The sequence below is a fragment of the Archocentrus centrarchus genome, chromosome 2 (genome assembly GCF_007364275.1).
Source record: "Archocentrus centrarchus isolate MPI-CPG fArcCen1 chromosome 2, fArcCen1, whole genome shotgun sequence".
Taxonomy (NCBI): Eukaryota; Metazoa; Chordata; class Actinopteri; order Cichliformes; family Cichlidae; genus Archocentrus; species Archocentrus centrarchus.
Genome location: NC_044347.1, coordinates 1,602,849 through 1,627,137, shown reverse-complemented (window position 1 = coordinate 1,627,137; position 24,289 = coordinate 1,602,849). Strand labels below are relative to the sequence as shown.

The following is a 24,289-nucleotide window of genomic DNA, read 5'->3' as shown; positions in this document are numbered from 1 at the left end:
TGTAACTATGTTCAGCCTATGGAAGTCAGACTTGGGTACAATGATATTGGGCAGAAGAGGCACTATCATTACACCCCAGTCCTGGAAACCCTTAGAGCAATGCTAAAAAAGGGTAAGGTAACTCAACCCAGTTTGAGTTCTGTTCTTGCTGATGATGGTGTGCTCTGTGATATCACTGATGGACATGTCATTAGATCTAATGCCATGTTTTCTTCAAATCCAGATTCTTTAAAGGTAATGCTTTTTCAAGATGCCTTTGAGGTGGCCAATCCTCTTGGATCTGCCAAGCAAAAGCACAAAGTTTTAGCTGTCTACTTAACTCTGGGAAATTTCTGTTCACACCACCGATCAGCAGTTGAACAAATACAGTTGGTATTGCTTTGTCTGGAGAAAGACTGCAAATATTTTGGTGTGGACAAAGTTTTCAGTAAACTTGTGTCAGACTTGTGTGAGCTAGAGGTAAAGGGCATATTTTTTGAGGGCAAGGTGTATACTGGTACTGTTGCATGCATAATGGGAGATAACCTGGGCTCGCACATGATTGGTGGATTTACAGAAAATTTCAGCTCTTCTGAGTATTTCTGTAGGTACTGTCTTGTTGAAAAAGATGATTTTCAGTCTAACGCCCTCACAGTTGCTGTGCATAGAGATCCTGCTGGATATAATGAATCTCTGAATTTTTTGGAGAGTCACCCTGATGTAACAATGCATCATGGAATCAGAAGCAATAGTGTTTTCAACAAACTGTCTAACTTCCATGTGTGTCAGCCTGGACTGCCGCCATGTCTGGCACATGACCTTTTTGAAGGTGTTGTTGACTATGATGTAGCAATATGTTTGCAGTTCTTAATAAAAACAAAAAAGTGGTTCAGCTATGAGTCACTAAATGAAAGACTCAGATTATTTCCTGGTGAAAGCTGCGAAAAGCCAAACAGCATTTCCAACAAGGGAGCAAAACTTGGAGGCCATGCAGCCCAGAACAGGTGGCTGTTGAGGTTCTTGCCCATTTTGGTGCATGACAGAATTGAGGATGCTGACAATGCTGTATGGCAACTGGTACTTCTTCTGAGGGAGCTGGTTGAATTTGTCTCTGCACCTAGGCTTTCAGAGTCTCAGATTGCTTACATGAAGCTACTGATTGAAGAGTATGTGGAAATGAGGCAAGAGTTATTCCCACATGTAAATCTCAGACCAAAACACCATTTTCTGCTTCACTATGCTGACTTGACTTTGCAGTTTGGTCCACTCATACATACGTGGACTATGCGCTTTGAAAGTAAGCATAGTTATTTCAAGAGGTGCATCAGATCAAGTAAAAATTTCGAAAATGTGACCAAGTCCCTTGCTGATAGACATCAATTGTTCCAGGCTTATCAGAGCCAAAGTGGCCTATTCAGTCCTCAGGTTCAGGTTTTAGACTCAACAAGATTTTATCCAGATCTCTACGACTCTGGCATAAAAGCAGCAATCACAGACTTTGAAGTCTCTGGAGCTTGAAAAAGGCGACTGGACTTCTTTTTGTTTCTTGAAGACGTTTCACCTCTCATCCGAAAGGCTTCTTCAGTTCTCAACCAAATGGTGGAGAGACCCAGGTATTTAAACCCCTGTGGGCGTAGTCCCCTGGAGGTGGTTATGACCCTCTATTGATCATGTGCTATTGTCCCATATGTGTCAGGCTTGTCAGAGAAACTCAGAAGAATTTTCTCCAAGCATGACATCTCAGTATACTTCAAACCAAGTCACACCCTAAGACAAAAACTGGTTCATCCCAAGGACAAACCCGCCAAACACAAGATCAGCGATGTAGTGTATGCTGTTCAGTGCAGTGAAGAGTGCTCGGACCTCTACATTGGTGAAACCAAACAACCTCTTCACAAACGAATGGCACAACATAGAAGAGCCACTTCGACAGGACAAGATTCAGCAGTACATCTGCATCTGAAGGAAAAAGGGCACTCTTTTGAGGATGCCAATGTCCACATTTTGGACAGGGAAAACAGATGGTTTGAAAGAGGAGTGAAAGAAGCCATCTATGTCCACTGTGAACAACCATCATTGAACAGAGGAGGTGGATTACGTCACCAACTTTCCCCCGCTTACAGTGCTGTCCTGAGCTCCCTTCCCAGACGTCTCAACCCCCATTCACACCTTTGTTCCAGTGACCTCAATAGGCCACAGGAAACAATGGAGCGGAGTCCTAAGTTGGTTTCAACTGAAACCACTGATTAAATATGACCCACGCCCCCTTCACACCTGGGCACATGTGTTCAAGCACATGATCAATAGAGGGTCATAACCACCTCCAGGGGACTCCGCCCACAGGGGTTTAAATACCTGGGTCTCTCCACCATTTGGTTGAGAACTGAAGAAGCCTTTCGGATGATAGGTGAAACGTCTTCAAGAAACAAAAAGAAGTCCAGTCGCCTTTTTCAAGCTCCAGAGACTACTATGACCTGGATAACTGAGAATCTACACAGACACAGACTTTGAAGTTACCTCAAGTAACTCAGTTGTCACAGATAAAGTCAAAGTCAGAGGCACTATGTATTCAAATGGTTTGCTTGTCTTAGTGAGATAACTAAAAGACAGCTACAGTTAGGACAAATAGTAAGCATTGTTATTAAAAATGAAACAACTGTCCTACTTCTGCTGAGGGAGAAAAATGCTACCTGGGTGCCTGAGCTTGGACTCTATGAAATGGATAAAAGTAGTTCTTATAAGCTCATTTGCAAAAATATTGACAAGCTCAGTGATTATTGTCCACTTTCTTTTTACCACAAAGGTACAAGGTTCCTCCTCCCACTTAAGCATATGCCACTATGGAGCTTGTGAAAGAGTTAATTCAAAAAGCTATGCCATCACTCAGCAATGATCTCATGGACTCACTCATGGCTCGACTGGAGGCGATTGGAGTAAACAGTGTAGAAGATCTCGACTTTGTCAGGATTGAAGACGTCGATGGAATTTTGCGACCTATTCAGTGTAGAAGACTAATTCAAGCTTTCAGTGGTGGTAAGTCTTTAGTACAGCGTGCATGGGTGGGTGTATGTGTGTAAGGAAAAAAAATTGGTTATCAGATTTTTAATCTGAAAAGGAATTCCGCACACCAGAAGAGCTCCCGAATTAAATTTTAATAAAAAAGTCTTGAAAAAAAGTAACGTTCTGGGCACAGCTGCCCTTCTTCAGACTTGACCTTTAAGTCTGTTTTCTCAGGTTTCCTCAAGAAAGAACAGAATAAATTTGGCACAAAGTAAAGAAAAACCATGTGCTGCTGGTAGAAAGACTACAGGGTTGTAAATTCTTATTGTCTGAAGAAACACATGATGGAGTGGAGGCAGAGCCTCACACAGGATGACTCGAGTAATTAATAATGATTCAGTGACCCTCAGAATCACCTCCAGGTGCTCCGCTAGGGGTCAAATCCCTGGTACTTGCCATAAGTTGTTTTAAAATATTAAAAGGCCTCTTGGCTGAGAGGTGAGACAGCTTCACAAACTCATATAAAGCTCAGACTGAGGGCGATTAAAATGATGAGTGGGCTCATTCATATTTTAAGACAAGCCAACTGGATCTAATGATGAATAAGAGGCTTTCAAAATATACATAAAATTTAAAACAATCACTGCTAACATTATTTTATCTGAACTGAGCACAAAATCTGATAAAAGTGTGAGAGAGAAATAAAACAGCTTTTTGTGTTTTCCAGGCTCAGAGTCAGGCTGTGTTTCAAAAAAGAGCTGAGCTGACATTCAACACAAATTACCTCTCTGAAGAAGAACACCTTCCTTCTTTAAAATCAATGTAGAAATTATTTGACCAGTCACTCTTTAAGGACACACAGCTGGGTTCAGGTTCAGGTCCAGGTCCAGGTCCAGGTCCAGGTGGGTTCCTGTGAATAATGATGCAGCAGTGATGTGAGTGCTGAGCTGTGACATGGAGAAGAGTCATGGACAGTTAGAGATGGTCATCTCACCTCTGAGCTTTGGTCTGGCTCTCATGTTCCCCACACAGAGTGGTTTTAGAGGGAGGGACTCCCTCCTCTCTGTCCTCACACTGATCCATGCTGCTGAATTCACACCAGCTCACACACACTTTCTACCTTCACCTGCAGAGGAAACACACATCATTCACGCTCACATCAACTGACAGCTGCAGAGCTCATGTCTGATGTGTTGGACTAACATCCACTCCATGTGAGACACAGCTTTCATCATTTCACTACAAAAAGTGTCCCAGAGAGCCGATTTCAGCCTCCAAATGCCTCCATTCCTGGAGTCCTACAGACCAACAGGTCCAACATGACTGTAGAAATGCAGAGAGCAGCTTTATTTCAGGAACAATGCCCAGGACCAAGCTGCTGCTGACAAACGCTTCACACTCTAACTGCTTTCAGTCTCAGAGCTACGCTGACTAAGGTCAAAGGTCAAAGGAAACTAAAGGAATCCTGTGATGCTGCTGGGAGTTCTGGTACAGACTAGCAGCATTTAGTGATTTAGCTCCAGATTGAATCCTTATTATCTGCTCCACTCAGCGCTGTTTCCCTCTGACAGCAGTGCACAGACACACAGCCTGGTCAGCGCTCCATGTGTGGCTCATTTAGTGAGTTACAACAGGTGAGGAGTCCAGCTAAGGAGATCTTTAGGATGAGAGCAGAGGGCTGGACTACGGAGCAGATTAACAGGTTAGTGAGCTGTGCTGAAACTCCTCTGATGGCTGCTGTGATGTGGACTGTATGAAGGAGGACATGAGTGACAGACAGCTGCTCCAGGATCAGCAGGAGGGGCAGAGTCAGAGGGAAACTCAGAGTGTCATGAAGAAAAGCTGGCAGCAGCTCAGATCCCAGGTCAGGAAGAGAGGCTGAAATCCTGGAAGGATCCACAGGATCAGCTGTTTGTGTTTATGTGAGCATCACTGTGAAGCAGTTTGATGGAGCTCTGATGAACACACACATCATTGTCTGACTCACACCTGAACAATGAGGCTGTGGAGCATGGCTGCGTCACACCATCCCTGCAGCGGTCACACGATGAAGGAGGTTGTAGCAGTTTGACATATTTTTAGAATCAAATCAGTCAACTCAAATCAAAGGTTTCTGGCTTCACTTTGACACATGATCCCTGACAACTTTTCAATTATTATTATTTTTAAGAAGAAGAAACAGCCTTTATTGTCCCACAGAGGGGAAATTTGGTGCTAATGCTAAAATGCTAACAAAAGAGTTCACATTTCCAGCTAACTCAGTCCCGTCCTAATTCTGATCATAAACAGATGTGTGTGTGTGTGTGTCTGTGTATGAACACTAACCGGGTTATTAACACTCTGTTCCTTCTATTTTAAACCCATTCTTCTGTTTTTCATGAACAAATCTGGGTCCTCATGAACAGTCTGGATCAGATCCTCATCTCTGCTAACCAACAGCACCACGAGCTCTCAGACCTGCTCTGCTGGGCACAACAATCTGATCCTTGTTACAGTGGTTCGGATCTTTACACCTGAACATTTCCAACACACTGGGAACAAACTGAGTTCACTGAGTGTCTGATAGAGAAATACTCTGTCAGATAATCAAGACTGACTGGTGTTTATTTCCACTTCTGACTGAATCTTGTGTGGTAATTGGCATAGATGGATATTAATGTTTACTATAATGAACTGGATACTGAGCATGAGTCCATGGAGTCAGGAGGCCTCTGGTCTTCAAGAAAAAGAATTCACAAAAGGGACTCAAAACAACATGAAATGCAGAGACTCAAAAACCAGGATACAGTAGACTTCACTGAACGTTATATTTCAGTGAAAATACCTCATTGCAACGCGCCGAGCCCTGTCAGTGTGGGACTAACTTCTCCTTGTTCTCAGGTTTGTGAGCAGCAGCTGAAACTGATGAATGAATGAAGGTTTGTGCACACATGACACTGAAATCACAATAACTGTGTGTGTAGCTGTCAGGGACCGACTACAGCAGCACAGATTAATCCTACAGGATCACTGCAGACGGACAGAAACACAGAGGCTGCTTTTCCACCGACGGGGTTCTGGTGCCAGTATTTGAACCGTTCAGCAGTTTTTCCACCACAAACACTCGGTGCTCGGCCAAAAAATGGGTTCAACTCCGGCCCCGCAAACTAGCTGGTCTTGAACCAAGAACCCGTGACGAAAGCGGCAGAAGGGCGTGACTCTACCTCTGTTTCACTGCATGGTGTGTATTACAGGAGAAAAGCGAATCGATTGTCACGGCTGTGAATTAGGTTGGGCTCTAAGGCTGAACTTGCTGCTTTGTATCAGTTCATATCACAGATAAAAGGACACAAAGTGCGTACTTGTCGTCTTGCTCTAATCGCTGTCTGTGTTTCCCTCTGTGCTGCACACAGATGCTGCAGTAGTTTGGTTTGGACCCTAAAACGTGTTTGCAGCACAGAAAGGGGAGCGTGTTCTCCCACGTTTGTGCGCTTCGGCTTCGTGTCCAGACGAGGACCTGCCCACACTTATACGTAAAGGAGCAGTTCACAGAAACGCGGTGGGAACGCGGGCCCGGTTCATGGAAACCGACACCAGCATCGGCACCTCAGCGGTGGAAAAGTAGCATTAGAGGGAACCAGCAGGGGGCGCTGCTCAGACTCCAGTCTGTGGCTCATTCTTTGATGACAATTAAACAGCAACACAAGTGGATTCAATGATCCATCAAGGAAATATGAACTTAATAATCTGACTGCAATCACACACATTACAACTAACATCACTGTCATTTTATTTTGAAAGTACTGACAGGAAACAGCAGCACACTGCTTTGTGTGACTTTCATGGAGAGAAGACGGTTTTGTTCCATTAAATAAAAACACAAAGCAGTTTGTTTCCTGAAGAAATCAATCAAACATCAGCTGCTCATCATACTGTTTGATTGCAGTCAATCAATAATCTATAATCATGTGGATTTGTCTTCAAACACAAGTTTGTCCTGAAATCAGAGCTGAATATCTGCTCCAAACATTCCAGAAACAAAGAGGAAAGTTCCTAAAGACAAACTGTTAAAGGAGGAAACAAAGCAAACTTACAGTTTCTGCAAACAGAAGAAGAAGAAGAAGAAGCTCCACTCCACACCTGGACACCAAACACTGACACACAGGTGAGCTGCTTCCTGGAAGGAGGCGGGACTCCACCTGAAGAGTGCAAGAAGGGCACACCTTCATGTGTTCGCTCCAAAAATATGTTGTCTGACTGCTCAGACTGGCTCAGAGTGAAGTTCATTTGTTAACATGAATGTTCACACTTTCTGTACCTGCAGGAGGAGGAGCAGGGATCAGGTGTACTGATGGATGAGGGGATCAGGTGAGTGGAAACAGTGGGAACACACTGAGGCCACCTACAGGGCAGGTGGGGAACAGCAGGGATCTGAAATCATGTGAGATGTTAGTGAGAACTTAGAAAAAAAGGTCCTTCAGATGCTCTCAGTGATCAAAGTTGATGCCAAACAGAAGATAAATCCACTGATTGTTTGTAAAGTTGATCTACTGCTCACATTAATCCTGTGATCAAAGCTTGATTTGATTGAAGCTTCTTCAAAGCACATTTGAACATGTTGAGCTCATCAATGAAAGTGCAGACTGAGAGTGGATCACATGATCTTGAAGGAGGGTCAAACATGTTCAGGATTGTCACACAGGTCTAGATGGTCCCTGATATCATAGCTGCTCAAACACTGATGATCATATTTGAAGAATTATTACTGATGGCAGCAAAGTTTGAATGGAGCTCTCTGTCTGTGCTGATTTGTCGCCCTCTGGAGGTGCAAACACAAACTGCATGATGTCACTTTAATGAACACAGCTGACACGAAGTGTTTTGAAATGAGCGACACGTCGCAGCATCCAGTTTGTCCCAGTAAAACGAGCTCCTGCAGCAGTGGATAAACTGTGTGCTGCTCACAGTGACCAGAGACACATCTGGAATCAACATCAGCCATTCAAAGCTCTTCTTCTTCTTTGCTCCTCCACTTGTCCACTTTCCTCCATTTCCAAAGGACACACTGCACACCATGCTGAGATGGTCCAAGTCTGCAGCTCATATGGAATGGCTGTTCTGCTGGAGGAGGAAATCAGCTGACTAGAGCAAACACACTGAGACCACCTACAGGGCAGGTGGGGAACAGCAGGGATCTAAAATCAAAGAGATTTTAGTGAGTGAGGAATTTCACAGAGTGGCTGCAGATGGCTGTGAGTGATAAAGACAAGAAAAATCAATTCTATGTAAAGTTCAGCTTCTTCTCATCAATGTTTTTATCATGTGAACATTTAGAGCTGATTAAAGGATCAATGAAGGGCTGCAAACATCTTTAATAGTTTAATAGAGTTTGTCATTGATCTAACTGGACGAACACTGTAATGATGTTTAATTATTGATGAAGCTCAGCAGAGCTCTAATATAACTAACATGTAGTGGACATTAGCTGTGAAGGGGTTTGGTGCTCCACTGAAGCTGATTTGTTGCCATCTGCTGGTGAGAAGATAAACTGCTGGAGATGCTGCTGATGATGATGATGGAGATGATGCTGATGATGATGATGATGGAGATGATGATGATGGAGATGATGCTGCTGCTGCTGATGGAGATGCTGCTGCTGATGGAGATGATGGAGATGCTGCTGTGTCTGTGATGAAGCTGTTCTTCAGCACTCACTGAGACAGGCTGAGCTGCTCCTGGATCAGTGACCCACGCTGACATCAGTGATTATATTAATAAAGGGCTCAAAGAGCTGAGCAGAACTCTCTGTAGATCACAGAGCTGCTTTACAGCAAACAGAGAGGCTTCACTCGGAGCATCATTTCATGTCTTTAACTTCAGCAGGTGAAAGTCTCTGAGAGCTGCTGCTGAAGTCACATGTTTGCTTCAGGATTATTGATCAGCTGCTGCTCTGACTGGATCTAGTCGACTGTGAACAGAGACACAGGCTGTTGAACATTTGAAGCTCTGCAGTAGAAATGTTCAGATAACAGTCTGACTGTGTCAGAGCTGAGGAGCTTTATTTGTTCTCAGGTGTGCTCAGGGTGTCAGTCAGAGAAGCTGCTGCAGGTTAATGACTGATCAGATTAAAGTCGTAACAGGGTGTAGCAGCTGACCTTTGACCTGTGAGCTGGATCTTAGCACTCTTTTATGGTTTGAAGTGTTCAGTGTGACGGCAGCCTGCAGACACAGAGGACTGAGGACGGAGACGGAGCAGAGGATTGTCTCTTCTTCTGCACAGACCTGATCCAGACAGCAGAGCTGCAGGGTGAAGAAGTTCCTGGGAGGAAGCTGAGGAAGAGGAGCTTTGATTCAGGAACTCTTCAGCATCAGCTCAGAGCCTTTCAAACAGAGTCTGCAGGCAGAGATTTGATCTGTGAGGACGTCTTCATCAGACGGCTGCAGGTTGGTACCAGCATCATGAAATGTTCCTCACTTTGTCTGTGTAGGTTCTCGGTCATTCAGTGTCATGATCCTGGGCCGGTGGCCCAGTGTTTTGGTTTCTATTTGTGAAGTTCTGTTCTATTTCTAGTTTTGGTTATAGTTTAGTATTGGAATCTTGGTTTCTTTGTTTTCTGTTTTGGTTTCTCATGTTCTGGTTTTCCCTGTACTCCCGTGTGTGTGTGTAAGTCATGACCCTCTTGTATTTAGGTTCCCTTTGGTTTAGTTCTGTGTTTCTTAGTGTCTCTCCCTTGTCCCAGGTCTGGTTTAGTTGGTCATGTTCTCACTCCCTTTGTCAGTCTGTTAAGTCAGCATGTTTTTGGTTAGGTCACTTCCTGTTTTATTTTGACAATCTCGTGTTCCCTGTGTTTTGTATCTAGTTTTGCTTCCCCTTTGTTATTAGGTTCATTTGGTTCACCTGTCGTCCCCTGTTGTTTCCACTTGCCCTAATTCCCCTGTGTGTATTTAAACCCTTAGTCTGCCTTTGTTAGTTGTCACGTCGTCGTCATTGTTTCCCCGAGTTTTCCCATTAGCTGTGTGTTTTGTTTGCTCAGTTTTGTTTTTCTTTTCTCCCAGGCTTCCAGTTGTTTTTTGGCCTTGGTTGAGATTCTGTATTTTGTATTATTCGAGTTTGATAATAAACCAGTTTTTAGTTTAAGTCTGTCTGTGTCAGTCCTGCATTTGGGTCCTCTCCCGCCACACACAGCCCCTCATCGTGACAATTCAGGTCATGATAGTCTCTAGAGCTTGAAAAGAGAAACTGAACTTTTTGAAGTCTTCAAAAACTTCAAAAACTTTTTGAAGACTTCCTCAGAAATGAAGATACTTCGTGGATAAAACAACGTAAATAATTCCAGTGGCTTTTTCATGCTCCAGAGTTCCTCACAGCACAGCTGCTGCTGCTGTTTGATCCTCTGTGACAGACGAAGCCTGACTGTGATGTTTAGGTGTTCATGTGGACTCTGAACAGGCTCATAATCAAACTGTAAACCTGGAGTCCTGATATAAGAACCTGCCTCAGATGCTGGATATCACTTTCACTTTAATGCTCAAGTTGTTTTATGAAGGGTCAGCGTTCATGATGGGCTGTTAATATTGTCCAGAGATCACGGAGAATATTTAACAGGACTCAGTGAGCGCCCCCTGCTGGTTCAGTCTCCAGTGATCCTGTAGGATGGTGGCTTTGAGGGATCCACTGCAGTCCCACTGTACTTAGTCCTTCCAGGATTTCAGCCTCTCTCCAAACACACGTCAGTCTGACTGTGGAAGCACAGCTGCATCCACACAGTCACAGCTCACATCTGGACTCTGATCCAGGAAGCAGCTTCAGGGAAACTCCTGAGAGGAGGAAAACTCCCAGTTTGCTGCTCCACAAAGAGCCAACTTAAAGTGTGGAGCAGTTCCTGACCTGGGATCTGAGCTGCTGGCAGCTTTTCCTCATCACACTCTGAGTTTCCCTCTGACTCCGCCCCTCCTGCTGAGCCTCACTCATTTCCTGATTTATACAGCTGATGTCAGAGCTCATATTAGAGCACATGCATCTGCACAGGTTTGCATTTCAAACACTGAAATCCCAGGTAGGTATTAGTTGTTACCCTACAGACTGTCATTAGTGCTGTATCACCATCCAAAGTAATGACAGCATGGCTGTCATTACTGTCATCCACTAACACAGCACTAAATGTAGTTTTTGAGGAGTTTTTAAACACAGCTGCAGACAGTCTGAATGTGCTCTGATAGCATTTCACCGTGAAATATTCACAAACTTTAAAATATAGTCAATAAATTTAAAAAAAATGAATGAAACATAAAATATAAAAAATATATAAAAAAAACTAAAAATTGGACCTACAGTCATTTACCATAAAAATATGAGTATAAGTGCAAAAAAATTTAAGTGCCGTCTGGCTTGACTGCAGTGAAAATCATCAAGCGAGAGGTGGTGGTGAAGATGCTTCCTCCTGTTGCTGCTGCAGCAGAGACAGGAGGACACTGCCTCACATACAGACTCAGGTCAGTCAGAGGTTCTCAGTGCTTCTAACATGTTCAGCCTGCCATCTCTGACACTGAGACACAGAATCACTTCCGTCTCTCGTCTACATGAAAACCAGATTCATGACTGATGATGAAGTCATTCAGACCATCAGGGAAGAGTCAGGAATACCCACAGATCTACCACACAGCAGCCATGGAGCCATGTAGCTGCTCATAGGCAGCATGGCCGCTCTCCTTTCTCTCAATCTAACACTGAACAACCACGGTTACAGAGGGATGCTGGTTTATCTCACTGAGCTGAGTAGGTAATCTGAAAGACCACCACAGGGACTCGAGTTTGAGTCTACCTGGAGTAATGTCCTCTTTGTTGCTCTCTCTGCTCTGTTTCACTGTTTTATCCAGCAATAAAGGCTCAAATGGCCTCCCAAAAAATCTAAGGTTATTTTGTCCTAGCAAATTCAATTGTTGTGCTGTTCAAAGACACAGGTGTGCATATTCAAAGTAGGAAGGAGACATTTTGAGGTTCATGGACTTCATGTTTATGGTTCATTGTGGATATTTGAAGACAACACAGAACAGTTTGTGGGAAATAAACCAAATGTAGGCAAATACAGAGCAATGACACAGTGCAAAAGGAGAGCAATTATTAAAACTTTGCAAAATGAAAGATAAAAATAAGAGGATATAAGAGCAAAGAGGAAGTGATGCAGTGTGCAGAGTGATGTCATCGGGTGGAAAGACTCCAGCAGAACAAACAGCAGCAGATTAATGAACATCTGCAGCTGCAGCTAGTGTTGGTGTCCAGCAGTGAGCTTTGATGGCTGTTTAGCTCTGATGGCATCAAATAGTTTATTCATATCTTGCTTTTCTGCAGCCTGATAGTTGCTGATGTTCAAATGATTGTTTGAGTCAATGCATAAAATAAATTGATCAGTAAGGTGTTAAATACCTGATCATCTCATCAATAACTAGAGATCTGGACAGACTTTGATTGGCGCATGCTGACTGCTTTCTTTTTCCAACCAGGACAGCGGAGAGAAGGAGAGAGCAGAGGAGATGAAGAGTGCAGCAGATTGATGAGGCAGCATCAGAGCAGGAAAGGAGAAGAAGAGGTGAGCATCTGAAGAGCAGACTGAGGAGACCCAGTTTACACGAGCTGTTATGGCCCAATTGTCAAGGATGAGCTGTGTAACAGGCAGAATTCAGTCACAAATGTGGGACTCAGGAGGCATTAAAGTTGCTTTAATGCTTCAAAACACAAAAACAAGCTGAACAGGAGTACAAAATCCAAAAAAAACCCCAAGAATTTCTGGGCAAACTGAACAGATGAGGGGTTTCCCTCTGGTGTGGGGAGCACCGTGTCCAAGGACTCTAGAACCACGAAAAAAACCAAATCAGGTACACTCGACATAATTGTGTTAGCTTATACACACCTTCAAACGTCTGAAGCAGTGAATTCCTGTCTGTACTGGGCTTAATGGAGACATCATTTTAATTCCCACAGATTTCCTTTTGATTTGTGGGACCTTGAAACAACAGTAAGTTTACAAATTACATTAATCTGTATTAATTTAATCCTGGGATTACATAATTAATAAAAAAAAATGTCTAAGTTTTATGTAGAATTAAAACACAAACGCAGAAATGTGAAATCTGGAAATGTTCCAGTGATGCAAAGGATCACTCCTGCTTTAAAAAACCTCGTGCTCTGCATATACTCATCTTCACAAAATAAACTGGATTTGAATGATTGATATTCCCAGATTTGTAAGTGATTTAAGTGAATATTAACAGATGAAACAGTGCAACAGTGCAAAGCCTTCATAATTTACATATAAAGGACTGAAAATGTGAATAATTGTCGAGTTATTTCCAAGCCTACAAGTCAAACCTTTGAGTGCATCTGCTTCTCACTGTTAGGGTTATTCTTCCTTTAATTCTCACCAAGCCACATTTTTTTTAGATTTTTAACAGTAAAGCATCAGCTAATTTCTACTAATAATCTGTAATGCTGCTATAACTATTAACACTCTGGAGTCGAAGGGCAGGAGCATCCAAATGACAGTCACTTTACGTCGCTCACTCTCCATTTCAACATGGTTTGAAAGTGCAGACTTAAAACTACGTACCAGTTTTTTTATAATCATGTCGATAGGCCAAGTAAAACCAGAGTTATGATCAATAATCTATGCTGCGCCTTGTCCTGTATATTATCCTCATGTTTGATGCACGTTTTGTGGAGGAAAAAAACGATAAAAACAGGATATTCGATAGCAGGAAGAGCTTGCAAGCAAAATATAAAAAACACAAAAAAATCTCACGACATCCTCTTTCCTATTGGTGGAAAAATGCACAACATCAACCAATTAAAAATTATATGCAGTGTTTGGCATTTGGTTGCTGAGGAACAGGTGAAAGGGTGGTGAAAGACAATGATACTGATGGCGAGGTTTGCTTGTGATGTGCTCCTGTTTCTTGTGGTGGACAGGAACAGTTTTTTGGACTGGCGCAAATTATTTGTGTGGCATCTTATTGTGACATTTGATTTGTTCTGGAAATAAAACTGTACAAAAACTCCCGCAGCATCGCCTGTATTTTAATGTAAACTAAATACTGACGTTCCAACGCTGTGTCGAGGTTGTGCAGACGTTTCAAAGCACTGCTCCGAAATGTCACCTATATCACATACCTGTGGCTAAGCAAGGTTTTTGTGCACCAGGACCCCCCCCCCCCCCTTTTTTTTTTCTTTTCTTTTTAATGAACCTGTCATTTTGGGCTGGACCTTGTAACTTGCTGAACAAATGTTTTTGATACCAATGCTTCTATTTATTTATGAAGCCTATCCCAGCTGTCATAGGCCAAGAGGCAGGGTACACCCTGTACAGGTCGTCAGCCTGTTGGCTGAAGTGACACAATTAGGATTTTTTGTGAAATCAGATTTTTTTTGCCTATTTGTCCACATTTCCAAATATATGCAACTTGTATGTGAGCTGTGTGTGAACTGCCAATGAACCTAAAGTGTCCCCCATGAGCAGTAGAGGACGCAATAACATCACAGTGAGCGTGCTCAGTGTTTGCAGAAGTGAGCTTGTTTTTCTGCGTAGCAGGAAGCAGAATAGTGACGTTTGTCGAGTGTCAATGACGTGCAGGTAGGATGAATGCGACCTGGTCGTACACACACAGGTCGCATTTGAAAAGATCGGATACGTATTGGATTTAGGACCACATATCCAAGTGGCCTGGGTCGCATTTAAAAAAACTGGATCTGTGTTGTTCAGACTGTCATGAAAAGATCGGATACAGGTCACATGAGGGCGAAAAAATCAGATTTGGGTCACTTCAGGCTGCAGTGTGAACGTAGCCTTTGATTCAGTTGTTGAATTCAACCTTTATGCAAACAGTATAAAAACAGTATAAACAGTTTACTGTAAGTGTAGGGGATGGAAGTCAGCCCAGATAGCTTTTGAGTTACATCTTGTTGAAGTCACTTCATCTACCAAGAGCAGTAAACCTCGGAGCAGCAGCAGCACAGGTCAGCTGATCACAGCCTGTACCCAAAGAAAATCCTTGGAGCTCACAATAGAAATGATTGTGGTTCTCTCCCCACCAAGGGCGTAACTTTGGGTCCAACATTGGGACTATTTATTTGTTTATTAAATCATTTACTTTTCTAAAAGGATTCAGGAGATTTTTGGGTTAACCGTATTAGAAATACATTGCAATGCATTTACTATGTATTTATTTAAATTTCTTTGTAGTTACTCTGCACGTTCTGTAGAGAAAAAGGTTTGAACTTGATGTGTTTAAAATATAATGAGTCTCATCCTGGACCTTTCTGGGACTCTCATCTTCAGTCCTGTTATCAGTACTAATATTAGTTATTAATAACTAAATACATAAAATGTTCTGTGTGTGTTCACTTGGGTAAAACTATATACTTGTTTAATGAGTTTAGTTTATTACATATTACAGGTATTGTACTGAGCTGCATGTGTGCAAATAACCACTTTTATCTTCTTTTTCTTTGACTCATTGTCAGATTAGGAGCAGCAGGTCTAACGGAGCTAAAATACCTGAACTGGTATTCATAGAGTGTCTGATACACAGCAGCATAGTTATTAAATCATCAGCTAACAATACATTTACCTCATTTTGGTTTTTCTGCTTTTTTACAAGTTGGTGTTGTCGACCAACAATGAAAAATTGTTGGTTGTCCACTTTTTGGCCTCTTTTCATTTTTTTTAACTACACCCCCCCTCTCCAGCAGCTTCTTCCACAAGCAAACGGTGAATGCTGCTGATTGGTAGAGAAAGCGGGTTGTTGGGTGATACCAAGTTTTTGTGGGGAGAGGGGGGGTTACATTACCAAATGATTAAACATGCTAGTAGTTTACCCCAAATTGATAATGAAAAAAGAAAAATAACATGTTATTCATGTAAGATGTTTGTTGTAAATCGAAATGATGTGACTTTATTGAGGGGGTTGTAGTGATTGGATCAGATTATTGGGGGGGGGGGGGGGTCATAACCCCCCTATCCCCCCCACAAAGTCCACGCTTGTTCCCCACACTATGCCAGTACAAGTGATCGTAGAGTTCCACTTTCTATCAATGAAACCTCCTCATTTGATGATCACAGGCTTCTCAGTAGGATGTATCAAACTTTAAGGTATCATTGTTCTTTGTATGTATGTACTAAGGCTCCTGAGTATGTGTGTTTACACTTACAGTCCACTAAGTGAAACTGCAGGCAGGCTTCCTCTCTGTGTTCATCAACAGATGAATTTCAAGCACAGCTGACTTCTTACAATACTAGTCAGAAGCAGAATACATGTTTGTCCTCTCAGTGTGCAGGATTTATACTGTTGTATGGTCATATTAGAGTATGATTACATATGGGGTTAACATAAAAGATTAATACTTACTTAAATTTTTCTATCAAACATGCTTCCTGGAATAGTGCCCAGGGCTAGGAAAGTTAAAAAACTCCACTCACATTCTCCAGAGTCCTGTGCTCTTATTTTCTTCATTTGAATTCATATTACAGAGGCATATACAGAGGCTTCAGTTGATTTTATTATTATTATTATTTATTTATTATTATATTACTATAGTTGTATCTTCTGTGCACTGTGGTTCAGGTCCAGCAGTGTTGGGGCTGAAGTTAGATTAAATGAAATATTCACAAGCACTCAGCTGAAAATGTCCTCTCAACGATTACAGATCAGAGATGGAGAAGTCTGTTCCAGAGCAGCTGCTGGACATGCTGGACGATTTGGGCGAGGAAGAGCTGGAACGTTTCCACTTCTACCTGCAGAACGTACCTGTAGGTAATTTTCCAACCATCAAAAAGAGCCGGCTCGAGAAAGCAAGCAGAACGAGAACAGTGGATCTCATGATGGAGACATATACTAATGAACATGTGATGGAGGTGGTGAGGTCGATTTTAAAGAAGATAAATAAAGGTCAGTCAGTGAAAAACACATTAAATACTCAGTGCAGTATGAATTTATTTGATGAAAACTGAGACTGTTCTGACTTTTTAAATTTCTTTATTTTCTCCTCAAATTATACTTGAGTACAAATGTTTACTGTATTTACATTATTTTGAAGTCGTGCAGGTTTCACTTTTAAAAAGACCAGTTCATGGCTCAAGGTGCACTTTCCTCCAACAGGAAATCCCTCAGCACAGGCAGATTCATCATTTTCATCAGAAGGTAAGAGTTTGACAGTTTGTCTAAGGAGACATCGGTAAGGCATAAAAGCCTGAGCCTGAGCTGACCAATCTGAGCTCTTGTTCTTTCCATGTGGTATCTCTGTAGCCTCAGGGTTGCTCTGCAGTTTGACTAAAGGCTGAGCTCTAATGAATGAACAGCTGTTTGGTTTAATTATTTCTAATTTCACGTCACTGGATAATAATAGCAGTTACCTGATATTTAGACTCGGGAGTCACATCCAGTTAAAACAGAGGACGAGTTTATGAGAGATGCATCACAGCAGATTATGAAACAAACTGTCCTGGTCCTGGGCCGTCTGTCCAGTGTTTTGTGTTTAGATTAATTTTCCCTGAGTTTTGTTATTTCCCAGTGTGTTTTGATGCTCTTGTTCCCTTTGTCCCTGTCTCCCCTGCATCCATGGTCTTGTCTGTTTTGTCAGTTTGTCTTGACCCTGAACTCCTGTGTTTTATTCCTAGTGTTGTGACTAGTCTGCATCTCTGTCCCGTGTCTGTGTGCCAGTTCCCTGTATTTAGTCTGCGTGTACCTTGGTTAGCCACTTTCTGTTTTATTTTGCCAGTCTTGTGTTCCCTGTGCTTTGTGTTTAGTTTTGCTTCCTTTGTGTTATTAGTTTCATTTGCTTCACCTGCTGTTTCCTCTTGCCCTGATTAATTATTGTGTATTTAAGTCCTCAGTTTTCATCTGTTCTTTGTCGCGTTGTCTTCAGTGCTCCCTCGCTATGTGTGTCCCTTCTCCATAGTTTTGTATTCAGTTTGGCACCTGTCCACCCCAGTGTAGCTCTCTTTTTTTTTGTCAGTATTCAATAAACACCCTTTCAGTTCAGTTTTGCTCCTGAGTCCTGCATTTTGGGGTCTACCCACTCCAGCCACACAGCACCGTGACAGAACAACACGACCATTATAAAGACCCCACGGACTCAGACCTGTGGGAACTGCAGCGAGTGGTATAAGCTTACCTGCAGGAAGAAGAGAGGTGGAAGCCGTGGCTCACCCCAGAGCGCAAGTCACGGTTCTAGGGCACTCATCTCGTCCTGGGAGGTCCTGGCTGGGGTAAGGAACCTCAGCGTCATCACTCGCCATGCTCTCCTCCTCAGCAGCCTCAGTTCCGCTCGCTAGCCTCGCCACAGCAGCCACCCGAGCCTCTTTACCGATATCACCGGACCCTCCACCTTCTGCTGCCTCTCTTGCCAGCTCCGCTTTCCTTTCAAAACCTGCAGCGGGGGCGCAAAGACAGAGCTCTCTGTGCCATAAAAACAGAACAGAGCCAGCAGCCACGGATAATATAACAACGGATTCTCCTCTTCTGCAGTTTCCTGCCACATCAAACTCCTCCTCTGAATCTGTCCCTCCTTACCCCGGCTCTTCAAACGTCTCTCACATAGTTAACCACACTGCTTCACCCTCCTTGACAGCCAGGTCAGACATTTGTGACAAGGCGTCCAAGCTCTGTATCCTGTGGTTCTGGCTACCCTGTGAGAAGCTGGGGAACACCATCACCCACAGGATACATGATATGTTAACTGAATACCCCTGGCTTATGGACTCCTTGTCCCCTCTAACCCAGTGTTATGCCAAAGAAATACTTCATTCAGCAACCCTTGTTCTTCAGAGTCTCCCAAGGTGACTGTTACTAATAAACCGGCCAAGGAATCGACTGTGTGTTTAGAGACTGTGAAAACTCCAGAGACTGTATGTTTCACTCCTGAACTTGACCCCTGTAAGACTGCTGCTCCATCCCCTGTGCCTCATGCTCCTGCACCTGTTTCTGTTCCGCAGTTTGGGGCACCCAAGCCACAGTCACCCACGCCGCCTGCAGCAGCCTCCAAGCCACAAGCTCCGCCCGCTGCAACGGCCACTTCTCAGCAGTCAGAGCCCCCAGTGTTAGCTGCAGCAGTCCCTTGGTCACTCCTGTCAAAGCCCCAGCAGCCTCAGTCAGATTCCCCTGTGTCAGCACCACCAGTTTCCCTGCAACTTCAGTCAGCCATATCTGCTTCCCCTCAGCCACAGTCCCCAGTGTCCGCTCTCCCTCTGCACGCTGTTTCCCGTCTCCCTCAGTCAGCCGTAGCTCCAGCCCCTGTTTCAGCTCTCCCAGTGCCAGCTTCCCCAGTGCCCGCTCGCCCGGTCCCCACAGCCAGCGCCTCAGCTTTGCTCCCTTCAGTGGCTTCACTTCCCTTAAACCCCTTGGTTCCTCCGGTCGGTTCAGTTTCAGTCCCTTCGGTCGGTTCAGTTTCGGTCCCCGTCTCCTCATCCATAGCCTCCTCATCCTCAGTTTCAATCCCTTCAGCTCCTGCTCCCTCGGTCCCAGTGCCCTTTGTTCCTGCTCCCTCTGTTGTTTTGGTCCCCTTAGGTTTCCCTCAGTCAGCTTCCCCTCAGTCAGAGCCCCTAGTGTCAGCTTCCCTGCAGTCAACTTCCCCGCAGTCAGCGTCCACACCGTCTCCAAAACCTGCACCTAGGCTTTCCCCCAAGCAGCCCCAGCTGTTCAATAAAGCAGCTGTGTGCCCTGCACTGCAGTCCCAACCTGCACATCTGGGGCCTTGCCCCTGTAGGCCCCGTTCATCCCAAGGGTCCAGCTCAGTCTGAGCCGCATCTGAAACCCAAGGGTCATGCCCGGTCCAAGCGTCTGGCTCAGTCCGAGCCTCCAGTCTCGTCTCTCTGCCGCTGCTGGGAGCACAGTTGGCCTCCAGTCTCGTTTCCTCCTCGTCGCCGCCGCCACTGGGAGCACAGTCAGCCTCCAGTCTCGTCTCCTCGTTGCCGCCGCCGCTGGGAGCGCGGACGGCCTCCAGTCTTGTCTCCTCATTGACACCGCCGCTGGGAGTGTGGTCGGCCTCCAGTCTTGTCTCCTCGTTGCTGCCACTGCTGGGAGCGCAGTTGGCCCCCTGCCTCGTCTCCTCATCGCTGCCGCCATTGAAGCCGCGGTCGGCCTCCTGTCTCGTCGCCTCGTCGCTGCCGCTGGAACTGCGGTCGGCAGCCCAACTGGTTTGGACTCTGCTTTTTGGCCCCTTGTCCTGGACAGCCCCCTGAACTGTTGAACAGTTTTCCCCTTTGCCATTTGCTCTTTTTATTTTTGTCTTGGCCCCTTAGCTCCTGGACTGTTCCTTGTTTTGACCCCCCTATTTTGTACATGGAGCTCTCCGGCCTTGTGCCGTCACCTTTTGTTCTGGTCCTGTGTTTTTGTTTTATTCAGTTTTGTTCTGTCTTTGCTTTTTTGCTTGCCTTGCTTGCTTGCATGCACTGTTCTGGCCCCTGTGCTTCCTTGTCCTTGTGTTTTGTTCCTGTTTTTCAGCTGTTTTTTGGCCTTGTGCCCCTCCTATTGTTTTGTTCTGGCCCTGTGTTTTTTTGTTTCTGTTCCCTGCCTTTGTTGCTCCCTGCCTGCTTTGTTTTGGTTTCAGCCCCTCCATCCTGGTCCTCCGCCTCCCTCCCTGGTCTGGTTTTGTTTCCTGTTTTGGCCGTCGGGAGCCGGCCTTTGAGGGGTGGTGCTGTCATGGTCCTGGGCCAGCGTTTTGTGTTTAGTTTTATTTTCCCTGAGTTTTGTTATTTCCCAGTTTGTTTTGATGCTCTTGTTCCCTTTGTCCCTGTCTCCCCTGCATCCATGGTCTTGTCTGTTTTGTCATTTTGTCTTGACCCTGACCTCCTGTGTTTTCATATTGAGTTTTATTCCTAGTGGTGTGACTAGTCTGCATCTCTGTCCCGTGTCTGTGTGCCAGTTCCCCGTATTTAGTCTGCATGTACCTTGGTTAGTCACTTCCTGTTTTATTTTGCCAGTCTTGTGTTCCCTGTGCTTTGTGTTTAGTTTTACTTCCCCTATGTTAATTGTTTCGTTTGCTTCACCTGCTGTGCCCTGCTGTTTCCTCTTGCCCTGATTAATTATTGTGTATTTAGGCCCTCAGTTTTTGTCTGTTCTTTGTCGCGTTGTCTTCAGTGCTCCCTCTCTGTGTGTGTCCCTTCTCCATAGTTTTGTATTCAGTTTGGCACCTGTCCACCCCAGTGTAGCTCTCTTATTTTTTGTCAGTATTCAATAAACATTCTTTCAGTTCAGTTTTGCTCCTGAGTCCTGCATTTTGGGGTCTACCAGCTCCAGCCACACAGCACCGTGACACAAATGGATCTAAACATCTAACATGTTTGGAAATAGAAATCCACCAGCATCAGGGCAGAATCTCATTTTGTCCTGCTCAATTCACTTTTATTTATACAGTGCCAAATCCAAAAGGTGATTTATTGTGTAGGTAAAGACCCTAAAATAATACAGAGAAAACCCAGCAGTCAGAACGACCCCCTTTGAGCAGCACTTGGTGACAGTGGGAAGGAAAAACTCCCTTTAACAGGAAGAAACCTCCAGCACAACCAGGCTCAGGGAGGGGGGGTCATTTAGTGAGGGGGGGGGGCTGATGGGAGAGAGACAGGACAAAAGACACACTGTGGAAGAGAGACAGAGATTAAGAATAACTAGTGATTAAATGCAGAGTGGAGTATAAACAAAGTAAATAAGGTGAATGAAAAGAAACAGTGCATTACAGGAACCCCCCAGCAGACTAGGCCTATAGCAGCATAACTAAGGGGTAGTTCAGGGTCACTTGATCCAGTCCTAACTATAAGCTTGATCATAAAGTTTTAAGCCTAATCTTAAAATGCTGCCTGTTCCTGTTCTGTTACAGTGATGTTCTGCTAGCTGATCTTTTTAGTTTGTAATCAAATGACTACTAATCATTCTTTTAGATAGTGGATTTTTGCATATTATAAATGAGCTGAACCTTATTGACGCGTACATTCTGCTTCATCAGTGGGAAGTTGGACGAGCAGCATACATTTATTGAGATCTTTCTTGATAAATGGTTGTTGGCAACTCTGTGCTTAGATATGTGAAGCTAGAGAGCCCAGTGAGAGTCAGGGGCCAGAACAGGCAACATTAAACCTAATTTGAAACTGCTGGCTAAGGCGATAAATCAAGGTATAAATACTAGTACCTAAATTCAAAAAGTATTCAGACCAAGTTCACTTTTTTCAATTTTGTTTTTCTCATTTATCTACACTCAGCACCATGTAATGATGAATTGAAAACAGAGTTTAAGGATTTTTTTTTAATACATTTTTTAAAACTTTAGTGTTCAAAGTGTAGTGTTGTTTTTCTTTTCTGTCCTAGGTTACAGATCCTGTTTACATTTTACGGTAATAATGACCACTTTAAGTTTCAGAATTTTATTTTTAACAGTTACTGACATATTCATGTTCAACCACTGCCTCAGATTTCAGTGTGCAACCCCCCCCCCAAAAAGGCCTGAAAATGGGTGGATAATATTCTGGGATGGAATGACCATAGTATTTTTAATGCAAATCATATATGGTCAGTCATAATGCCCACTTGGATTTGAAATTTAATGACTACATGTAATGACTACAAATAAAAGTTGGCATAAAATTTATTTTTCTCTACATCTGCTGTTTTAAATGCAGAGGCTCTTCAAAGGTGTCAGCCTAAACTCAAGTCTAATCTGAAGAAGAAGTTCCAGTGTGTGTTTGAGGGCATCGCTAAAGCAGGAAACCCAACCCTCCTGAATCAGATCTACACAGAGCTCTACATCACAGAGGGAGGGGCTGCAGAGGTCAATGAGGAACATGAGGTCAGACAGATTGAAACAGCATCCAGGAAACCAGACAGAGCAGAAACACCAATCAGACAAGAAGACATCTTTAAAGGCTCACCTGGAAGAGATGAACCAATCAGAACAGTGCTGACAAAGGGAGTGGCTGGCATTGGGAAAACAGTCCTAGCACAGAAATACACCCTCGACTGGGCTGAAGACAAAGCCAACCAGGACATCCAGTTCATGTTTCCATTGACTTTCAGAGAGCTGAATGTGCTGAAAGAGGAAAAGTTCAGCTTGGTGGAACTTGTTCATCACTTCTTCACTGAAACCAAAGAAGCAGGAATCTGCAGCTTTGAAGACTTCCAGGTTGTGTTCATCTTTGATGGTCTGGATGAGTGTCGACTTCCTCTGGACTTCCACAAAACTACAATCCTGACTGACCCTAGAAAGTCCACCTCAGTGGATGTGCTGCTGACAAACCTCATCAGGGGGAACCTGCTTCCCTCTGCTTGCCTCTGGATAACCACACGACCTGCAGCAGCCAATCAGATCCCTCCTCAGTGTGTTCACACGGTGACAGAGGTCAGAGGGTTCACTGACCTACAGAAGGAGGAGTACTTCAGGAAGAGATTCAGAGATGAGGAGCAGGCCAGCAAGATCATCTCCCACATCAAGACATCACGAAGCCTCCACATCATGTGCCACATCCCAGTCTTCTGCTGGATCACTGCTACAGTTCTGGAGCTGAAGACCAGAGAGGGAGGACAGCTGCCCAAGACCCTGACTGAGATGTACATCCACTTCCTGGTGGTTCAGGCCAAAGTGAAGAAAGCCAAGTATGATGAAGGAGCTGAGACAGATCCACACTGGAGTCCAGAGAGCAGGAAGATGATAGAACCTCTGGGAAAACTGGCTTTTGATCAGCTGCAGAAAGGAAACCTGATCTTCTATGAATCAGACCTGACAGAGTGTGGCATCGATATCAGAGCAGCCTCAGTGTACTCAGGAGTGTTCACACAGATCTTTAAAGAGGAGAGTGGGCTGTATGAGGACAAGGTGTTCTGCTTCATCCATCTGACTGTTCAGGAGTTTCTGGCTGCTCTTCATGTCCATCTGACCTTCATCAACTCTGGACTCAATCTGCTGGAAGAACAACAAACAACCTCCCAGAAGTCTGAAACAGGAGAATCTGCAGAGAAATCCTTCTACCAGAGTGCTGTGAACAAGGCCTTACAGAGTCCAAATGGACACCTGGACTTGTTCCTCCGCTTCCTCCTGGGTCTTTCACTGCAGACCAATCAGAATCTCCTACGAGGCCTGCTGACACAGACAGGAAGTAGCTCACAGACCAAACAGGAAACAGCAAAGTACATCAAGGAGAACCTCAGTAAGAAACTGTCAGCAGAGAAAAGCATCAATCTGTTCCACTGTCTGAATGAACTGAATGATCGTTCATTAGTGAATGAGATCAAATGGCACCTGAGATCAGGAAGTCTCTCCACAGATAAACTGTCTCCTGCTCAGTGGTCAGCTCTGGTC

General features: G+C 44.1%; 1 protein-coding gene and 1 pseudogene across 1 annotated transcript in view; one reads left to right on the top strand and one right to left on the bottom strand.

The window, feature by feature from the left end:
- Nucleotides 1-24,289, bottom strand: part of LOC115791158 (NACHT, LRR and PYD domains-containing protein 12-like) — a 1,329,445-nt pseudogene that overhangs the window by 106,648 nt on the left and 1,198,508 nt on the right.
- The window catches only part of LOC115791148 (NACHT, LRR and PYD domains-containing protein 12-like), a 150,013-nt gene continuing 142,385 nt past the window's right edge, over nt 16,662-24,289 (top strand). The window contains exons 1-3 of the mRNA XM_030745277.1: nt 16,662-16,896; nt 17,107-17,148; nt 22,617-22,765. Coding sequence (XP_030601137.1) covers nt 16,662-16,896; nt 17,107-17,148; nt 22,617-22,765 — 426 coding nt within the window. The remainder of the gene's footprint in view (nt 16,897-17,106; nt 17,149-22,616; nt 22,766-24,289) is intronic.